General features: G+C 32.0%; 1 protein-coding gene across 1 annotated transcript; it reads left to right on the top strand.

Moving 5' to 3' along the window:
- Positions 1 to 2787: 2787 nt before the first annotated feature.
- Positions 2788 to 8790, top strand: VPS45 (vacuolar protein sorting 45). The gene is made up of 13 exons (XM_079019581.1): positions 2788 to 3167; positions 3556 to 3757; positions 4292 to 4371; positions 4506 to 4733; positions 4913 to 5038; positions 5111 to 5191; positions 5280 to 5421; positions 5599 to 5777; positions 6402 to 6557; positions 7133 to 7240; positions 7314 to 7435; positions 8327 to 8458; positions 8590 to 8790. Exons 1-13 carry the CDS (start codon positions 3078 to 3080, stop codon positions 8648 to 8650), a joined length of 1707 nt encoding a protein of 568 aa, XP_078875707.1. The 5' UTR covers positions 2788 to 3077; the 3' UTR covers positions 8651 to 8790.
- The last annotated feature ends 751 nt before the right edge of the window (positions 8791 to 9541 follow it).

Genomic DNA, 9541 nt, shown 5'->3' with positions numbered 1-9541 from the left:
TTTATAATATATATTTATAATTATTTATTAATTTTGTATTTTTGTAACGACCCAAATTTTCACGTCCAAAAATTTCATTTTTGATTAAGTGATTTGCAAAACATTTGTAACAAAATATCATCCGATCATATCATTCAATAAAAACATGTCTCGTATCTGAAAACCGAATCGTAAAAACATAATAATGTCAGAGTACAAATCCCAAAATAACTCATAGTGCGGAAAACAAAGAGTGTGTGTATGATGTGCAGCTACCGCGTCAACTCCTTCCCCTTCGCTGAAGAGGTACCTGAAACCAAAACTGTAAACTGTAAGCACGAAGCTTAGTGAGTTCCTCCATCATAACACATACCATACAATCACATAGCATACATACTGTCAGACAATTATGGGGTGCCCGACCTACCCGGTACAGCCATTCTGGGGTGCCGACCTACCCGTACGGCTATTCTGGGGTGCCAACCTACCCGTGTCAAGCCATTCTGGGGTGCTGACCTACCCATGTCAAGCCATTGTATTAACTTCCATGAGAAATTAATTAATTACAATTTTGATATTTAATTTGAAACACAACAGGGATTATATCAATGGATCCTGAACGTGCAAGACATGATCCAGTGGTAGCAAAGAACATTCGTTACTATAAAGCAAAGAGCAAATTAGAGGCAGAAGTGATGAAACTCTATCCACCACCATGACCTCAAAACTTGGGGGGGGGAATCAATATAAACAAAAGTTTCTTTATTTATTTATAGTAATTTACATATTTGGTCCCTGTGTTTAGTTGTCGGTTTTGGTCCCTAAAAGAATCAGATTGTAGTTTTTGGACCTTGTTTCACTGTTTCATAAAACTTTTATGATTGCCTAAGTTAACAACCTAACTGTTAGTTTTTTTTAAATGACCATTTTGCCTTTGAACCAAAACTAAAAAACATATAGCATGACAACAAAATTTATATATATATATATATATATATATATATATATATATATATATACACACACACACACACAAATACACATGTAACATCATAATTTCATTATATATAGCATGTCATCTCTTGTTTTGTCTATTGATTTTTTACAAAGGTATACACACATGTAACATCATAATTTTATTATATATAACATCCAATTTTAACATTGAGTTTACTGTTTTCGAAAATATGATCATAGTTACCGATTAAAAAGATGGAACCAAGAACCAAACACAACATCAAAAAAAATTCAAAAACAACATTATACATCCAAATTATAAGTATTCAACAAAGAACCATACGAATGAGTAAAAACATATAAATTCGTAAACAATATCAAACTTACAGATTAAAAGGATTTAAGGAATAAGTACTTACATTTATTCAACTAATCAGACTGATGGGAAGGTTGAAATTTTTTTGCATTTGTTTTCTGCAGAGGAATTATGACATAATGTTTGTGTAAATCGATTATTAAAAATGTTTGAAATATATATACAAGTCAATATGATGAAAATTAGCAGGTAATCAATTGAAATCCCATTTAAACTTACAACAGAAGATATTATGCTTCAAAGTGTAATGGTTCAGAATAATATCCGAAACTTTTGAAATTTGAAATTAATAGTTTCCGAGATTTTAACATATAATATATTTGGAAAGCAATTTTGAATGGAAATATAGCCTAAATTTAAGGTTTACATTAATAAGGAACCAGTTTTGTAGTTGTAAGTTTGGAAAGAATTCAAGTATCATTTTCATGCAATTCCTACATTTAATTTCCTAATATAACAGGTTGACTTCTTGTTTGATCAAGGTGACGTAAGCAAATTGATCTAAGGGTGTAAAAACTATAAAGAAAACACAATCAACGACCCAAATTGTTTTAGATGATGCCATAAAAATTCTTTTTTAATAATATTTAGAGATTATAGAAACTAAAATAAGAACCAATTTTAACATCATAATTTCATTATATATAACATCCAATTTTAACATTGAGTTTACTGTTTTCGAAAATAGGATCATAGTTACCGATTAAAAAGATGGAACCAAGAACCAAACACAACATCAAAAAAAATCAAAAACAACATTATACATCCAAATTATAAGTATTCAACAAACAAACATACGAATGAGTAAAAACATATAAATTCGAAAACAATATCAAACTTATAGATTAAAAGGATTTAACGAAGAAGTACATACATTTATTCGACTAATCAGACTGATGGGAAGGTTGGAGTTTTTTTGTATTTGTTTTCTGTGGAGGATTTATGACATAATGTTTGTGTAAATCGATTATTAAAAAGGTTTGAAATATATATACAAGTCAATATGATGAAAATTAGTAGGTAATCAATTGAAATCTCATTTAAACTTAAAATAGAAGATATCATGCTTTAAAGTGTATTGGTTCATAATAATATCCAAAACTTTTGAAATTTGAAATTAATAGTTTCCGAGATTTCAACATATAATATATTTAGAAAACAATTTTGAATGGAAATAGAGCATAAATTTAAGGTTTATATTAATAAGGAACCAATTTTGTAGTTGTAAGTTTGGAAAGAATTTAAGTATAATTTTCATTTAATTCGTACATTTAATTTCCTAATATAACGGGTTGACTTCTTGTTTGATCAAGGTGTCGTAAGCAAATTGATCTAAGCGTGTAAAACCTATAAAGAAAACAACGACTCAGATTCTTTTAGATGATGTCATAAGGTTTCTCTTTTAATAATATTTAGAGATTATTATTATTATTATCATTATTATTTTTCAAATAAAAACTTAGTCGTGAAGATGAACTTGTTGAATCATCCCAACCTCCTCCGTCAGTCTTGGCATCTGGCTCCTGCAGATCACATCAATACTCGGTAAAACACAAAAAGATACGCAAACCAAATCACGCGATTACAAACCCTGCTATCAAACCCACACACGATTTGAAATCCTTCGCTCCAAACCCAACACAGATCTGTCATTGAAAGCTATTCGCGGCTTCGTAATTCCTTGCAAAATCGTCTAACCTCTCATTCCTATTGAACGGCATCTGCCGAAGAATTACAATCAGGCATCAGCTCTTTGATCGAAAAAATGGTGTTAGTCTCATCTGTAAGAGATTATATAAATCGAATGCTACAAGATATTTCTGGCATGAAAGTTCTTATACTTGATTCCCAAACGGTACCTTCAAATCTCATCCTTATTCATATGTTTATTATAGTTGCTGTTGTCCATATATTACCTAGTTGTTTCCATGTTAATTAGCGAATGATGCAATTTATAGAGGGGTTTAATATTATTTCTAGTTAGCGTAGTAGGATTGTCTACTTAACTGGAAAGTTTTGAACAAGGAATTAATACCAGGTTGTTGGTTTTTGAGGTTTGTTCTTAGAATCAGTAATCCACAACAATTGGTTTAATACTTATAACGATAATGTAGGACATATTGAATTCTCACTGATCTCTACCTGTTGTATCCTCTGATTTTGCAATGTGAAATGAATTATGTTCTTGATAGAAATTTATTATATTCTCAAGGGAAATGAGTTATGTTCTACATTTGTTGCAGGTTAGTGTTGTGAGTGTGGTGTATTCTCAGTCAGAACTTCTGCAAAAAGAAGTGTTTTTGGTAGAATTGGTTGATGCCATCTCCATGTCAAAGGAGTCCATGTCACATCTCAAAGCAGTTTATTTTCTGCGCCCAACATCTGAAAATATTCAGCATTTGAAACGTCAACTGGCTAAACCTCGATTTGGAGAATATAACCTCTGTAAGTTTCTGTAGGTATATCATCTTCAGAGACAGAAAAAAAAATTACAAATTTTATCCCATTGACATTAACAAATGCCAAATGTAGTGCAAACTGTCATGTCTTGTGTAACAAAAGGGACCTAAAGATCATCATATTCTTTTTATGGGAAGTTATTCAACCCCCTACTTATTTTTGGAAACTGACTTTGGAGTTTAGAATTGAAAAAGCTATTAAGATATTTTGGAGATCCTAATGAATAGGCTGCATTGTAAATAACTTGATACGATTAATTATGGAAATATGACTTTTTTTTTTTACTTCCATAAGATAACCCAATACCAATCAAACCTGTTTCTTTTTCTTTTCTTTCTCATCCCATTGAATAAAGTGTTGTTTGGGTAAATGATGTTTAAAAAATGTTTAGAAACAACAGCAAGCTTGGGAAGTGAAAGAAAAAAGATGTCCCTATTAAGTCCATTAGGTCAAAAGAAACAACACATATGTATAGTAACATCTTATATGACATATCCCACTTGTAAAAATTTATTGCAGTTTTCTCAAATATGTTGAATACTACTCAACTCCATATCTTAGCTGATTCAGATGAGCATGAAGTTGTTCAACAAGTACAGGTTAGTTTATATTTTAATTCACTCTAATTCCTGATTAATTCTCATGAAATTTTGCATAAGAAGGTTCTCTACTCTTGTAAATACCATTTCCTTTGTTTATTTACATTTGACACCATTATGATTATATTGTGCAGGAGTTCTTTGCAGATTTTGTTGCAATTGACACCTACCATTTCACTTTGAACACACCATCAAATTATATGTATATGCTTCCTGCTGTTATAGATCCTCCAAATCTTCAAAACTACTGTGATAGAATTGTTGATGGACTTGCAGCAATCTTTTTGGCTTTTAAAAGGAGACCCGTTATTCGATATTCACGAACATCTGATATTGCTAAAAGAATAGCACAAGAAGCTTCCGTGAGTCTTCATCTTTCTCTTTCTCTTTTTCTAATTTTCGTTCCTTTAAACTTTTAGTCAAGTATGTCTCCTAGAACTCTTCTATATTCTAACTTTTTCCATCAAGTAAGTTTGATGATTCTTCTGAAATCTTTTGGGTACTAAGAATTTCAATTTTAATTTCAATTTTTCATTTTCAGAAACTGATGTATCAGCAAGAAAGTGGTCTTTTTGATTTCAGACGCACAGAAATTTCTCCTTTGTTGCTTGTAATTGATAGGAGGGATGACCCTGTTACTCCTTTACTGAATCAATGGACATATCAGGTACAATCATCACGAGGGCATTTACGTCTTTTTTTTTCCATTAATACTCATGATTCTTTTTATATTTTGTAGGCCATGGTTCATGAGTTGATAGGTATTAAAGACAACAAGGTAGATTTAGGAAACGCTGGAAAGTTTTCAAAGGATCAACAGGTCTGATCCCATCTGTAGTTAACTATATTTCCATTAATGAGATGTGTGAAACAAGAAGTGATTATCTGTTTTTGTTTCTGCTATTTAGGAGGTTGTATTGTCCTCTGAACAAGATGCCTTTTTTAAGTCTAATATGTATGAAAATTTTGGAGACATTGGAATGAGTATAAAGCGAATGGTGGATGATTTTCAACAAGTGGCAAAAAGCAATCAGAATATCCAGACAATAGGTTTGTACTTTGTACAAATTTGAGACTAATCTCTTTATCTTTTTCTTCTTGCTATTAATGTATTCAGCAACTAACTAACTAACTAACAACTATTAATTATTATTATTATTATTATTATTATTATTATTATTATTATTATTATGATTATTAAGTATAGTGTTTTTGTTTTAAGTGCAGAAGACATGGCTAAATTTGTTGACAACTATCCAGAGTATAGAAAAATGCAAGGAAATGTGTCTAAGCATGTAACTCTAGTTACAGAAATGAGCAAGATTGTAGAGGAAAGAAAACTCATGTTAGTTTCACAAACTGAACAAGAATTGGCTTGTAATGGTGGCCAAGGAGCAGCATTTGAGGTATTGTAATGTATTCCATCTTTAAATTTTCATCATATTAGTACTTTAGGGATTAGGGTTTAGGGTTTAGGTGATGTTTTTCTTTTTACTAATAGAAATGACTTATGCTTCATTCTTGAGTATTGAGAGAAATGAAAAGTAAGAAGAGAAAAGAAAGGATGGTAATTTCTTTTTGATGTTCTTGAGTTGGAGATTAAGGGAGAGAAAGCTGAGAATTTTACAAATATACCCTTCATGTGTAAATTTAGACATTTATCTTCGTTTATCTTCAAATCTCCCACATTTGATACTTGATAGGAGAGTTTTGGATAAAAAATTACCCAAAATTATCATTTGTTACCTTTTTCTTCTCTCAAGAACACAATTTTCTGGGTTCTCTCATTTTACTTATAAATAATTCTGTTTCTCTTAGAAGTCGTAAGGATAAAGGATGAGGGCATTCACGTCTTTTGTACCTACATTTTTGGGTGGGACAAAAAACTGCAATTTTTATGTCATTGTGTAAAAAGGAAACATAGCCTAAGGAATTCTGTCATTCTTGCTTTATACTTTTTTTTAGGGTTTATATTTGCATTAAAAAGTAGCCACATTGAGATTTATTTATTTATTATTATTTTTTTGAAGGCTGTGACAAATCTTTTGAATAATGAAAGTGTCTCTGATATCGATCGACTACGGCTTGTGATGTTGTATGCTTTGAGGTATGAGAAAGAGAGCCCTGTTCAACTCATGCAGCTTTTCAATAAATTGGCTTCTCGCTCTCCCAAGTATAGGCCAGGGGTAAATCCGTCTTTTCACTATTATTATCTTACAATCCACCATCATGGCAGGCATCTCTTGCTCTCTTTATTGTTGTTAGTTAACTCCCTGTCTTTTCAGGTGAATAAATCAGATTCTAGAAAATATTTGAGCATGTGGGAAAATGGAAGGAAAAATTATTGAGGCCAAATTTGTCATTAAGTAAAAAAGAAACACCTTCTTTTTGACCTAATACAGAACAAACTACTTAATAACTGAGAAAGTTGGGGAAATGATGCCTTCCCATTAAGTCCTAACTTTTTACCAATTTGCCCTTGTTTATATTTCCTTCATTCCCAAGTGTCATTTTCATAGAAATCTTTAAACAGGCCCTTAACGCTTATTTATTTATTTATTTTTCTCCATTAACTGCTGTATGGATAAATGATGATTGTCTTTGCCCACAAAATCATGTTCCTTTTTTTTTGTACCAAACGAACCATTCGAAATGAAAAAAAATGACCATTTTACCCTTATGTCAGTATTAAATTTAAATCTATATTATAACTGTTATAAATATAAATTCTGATTAATTTTCATTTGATTGAAAATGACAGCTTGTACAGTTTCTTCTAAAGCAAGCAGGGGTTGATAGACGTACAGGTGATCTTTATGGTAACAGGGATATCTTGAATATTGCCCGTAACATGGCTCGTGGACTCAAGGTTTGTTTTTTTATTTTTTATTTTTTAATAAATAAAAATAATAAGAGATTTTATTTCTTCACTTTTCTGTTAGGGGGTGGAGAATGTGTACACCCAACATCAGCCTCTTTTGTTCCAAACAATGGAGAGCATTACAAAAGGAAGGCTGAGAGATATGGATTACCCTTTTGTTGGGAATCACTTTCAGCAGGGCAGGTTTGTAAATAAACCAAACATTCTTTCTTTTTCAATTATTAATTATTACTTAAAATTTGTTTAGAGTAAATTACACGAATGGTCCCTATGGTTTGGGGTAATTTACGCGTTTGGTCCCTAACTTAATTTTTTAACTCAGAAGGTCCCTACTGTTTGTTTTTGTTACACACTTGGTCCCTGTCTTAACTAAAAAGAATATTTTGCCCTTGGTTTTTTAATTTATTTGAATAAACACACCTCCAACCCCACCCCTCTCATCTTACCTTACCTATCCCACAATTTTTCCATATTTAAATAATAGTCTTTTTAGGTAAGACACGACCAAGCGCGTAACCAAAACAAACAGTAGGAACCAAACGCGTAACAAAAACAAATATTATGGACCTTCCGAGTTAAAAAAATAAGTTAGGAACCAAGCGTGCAAATTACCCCAAACCATAGGGACCATTCGTGTAATTCACTCATTTGTTTATGAGTAAATTACACGAATGGCCCCTATGGTTTAGGGTAATTTGCGCGTTTGGTCCCTAACTTATTTTTTTAACTCGAAAGGTCCCTACTGTTTGGTTTTATTACACGCGTGGTCCCTGTATTACCTAAAAAGACTATTTTGCCCTTGATTTTTTAATTTATTTAAATAAACACACTCTCAACCCCACTCCCCTCATCTTATCCTTCCTATCTCATCATTTTTTCCTATTCAAATAATAGTCTTTTTAGGTAAGACAGGGACCAAACGCGTAACAAAAACAAATAGAAGGGACTAAACGCGTAACAAAAACAAACAGTAGGGACCTTCCGAGTTAAAAAAGTAAGTTAGGGACCAAACACGCAAATTACCCCAAACCATAGGGACCATTTGTGTAATTTACTCTTTGTTTATTGATGAAGGCCACAAGAGGTTGTGATCTTTATTGTTGGTGGGACCACATATGAGGAATCACGTTCCGTTGCCCTACAAAATTCTTTGAATTCTGGAACTCGTTTTATTCTCGGAGGTTCCTCTCTTTTAAATTCTAAAAGGTTGGTTAACCTCTTTTCTTTAAATATGGTTATTTTATTTTCATGAGGAGGGCATTTATGTTTTTTATACAAAAAAGAAATCTAGAGCTAGTCGCCTAGTCCTGTCATACCTAATATTTTCATATGTGTAGGTTTCTTAAGGACCTTGAGGAAGCACAACGGATTGCTAGGTCAAGCACCAGTGTTGTTTAAATTTGAAATTTATTTCAAATGAGGTTCATAAGATTGTTTAGAATGTATATGATATGTTTGTTGTCTCGTAAACACACTTTATCTCTATAATCCCACTATCTTTTTTGATTTGTATAAATTCAAACCTTGTGTTTCATACAGTTATATCTTTTTATTTAGGCTTACACAAAAAATACTAACATATTTTCGTTTTATTTCTTGTTATATTTGTATATTTTTTTGATACCGAGGAAAACCATATACGAGCCAAATTTGTAGGCCCAAGAAAACCAATGTAATAAATCATGATGCAAAAAAGTTTCAATGCATTATAGAAATGCACATATGCAAATATGACAACTAGCGTAAGGGACCACGATAAATATGCTTGATGAATACGTGAAAGCCTACAACTTTTGTTATGGTATTGTTAACGTGTATACCAACAGATTTATGTGCAAACCAACTTTACATTCAACTTTTGTACGTTTACATGCATCTGGATTTCCTGGTATGCTAGGTAGCATGAATTGTACACATTAGGATTGGAAGAAATTGTCCAACAACATTGCTAAGACCGGACATATGAGGTGATCATCGACACCCAATGGTATTACTTGAAGCTGTAGCCTCACAATATTTGTGGATTGGCATGCATATTTTGGTGTCCTTGGTGGCAACAATGACCTAAACGTCCTATACCAATCGTTACTATTCATCGAGAAACCGCTTGGAATAACACCAAAATGTTCATTTCATTTGAATGGAGAAAAATACAAGTATATGTACTATCTTCCAGATGAGATATACCCAAGTTGGGTAACTTTTGTGCATCCAACTACTGACAAAAAGAAATGGTTCAAGACGACACAAGAAGCAACAATAAAAGGACATAGAACGGGTTTTTGTGTA

The sequence above is a fragment of the Lactuca serriola genome, chromosome 9 (genome assembly GCF_051521515.1).
Source record: "Lactuca serriola cultivar US96UC23 chromosome 9, Lser_US96UC23_V15, whole genome shotgun sequence".
In the NCBI taxonomy this organism is placed as follows: Eukaryota; Viridiplantae; Streptophyta; class Magnoliopsida; order Asterales; family Asteraceae; genus Lactuca; species Lactuca serriola.
The sequence above is the reverse complement of the archived record's forward strand: the minus strand, read 5'-3'. Positions and strand labels throughout refer to the sequence as shown.

What these genes read in the sequence shown, in the direction of transcription:
- VPS45 (XM_079019581.1), top strand. Translation starts at nt 3,078, where the DNA reads ATGGTGTTAGTCTCATCTGTAAGAGATTATATAAATCGAATGCTACAA. An exon ending in ATTTGGAGAATATAACCTCT is followed by an intron (nt 3,758 to 4,291) that starts GTAAGTTTCTGT and finishes AATTTATTGCAG; the next exon opens with TTTTCTCAAATATGTTGAAT. An exon ending in GCCAAGGAGCAGCATTTGAG is followed by an intron (nt 5,778 to 6,401) that starts GTATTGTAATGT and finishes ATTTTTTTGAAG; the next exon opens with GCTGTGACAAATCTTTTGAA.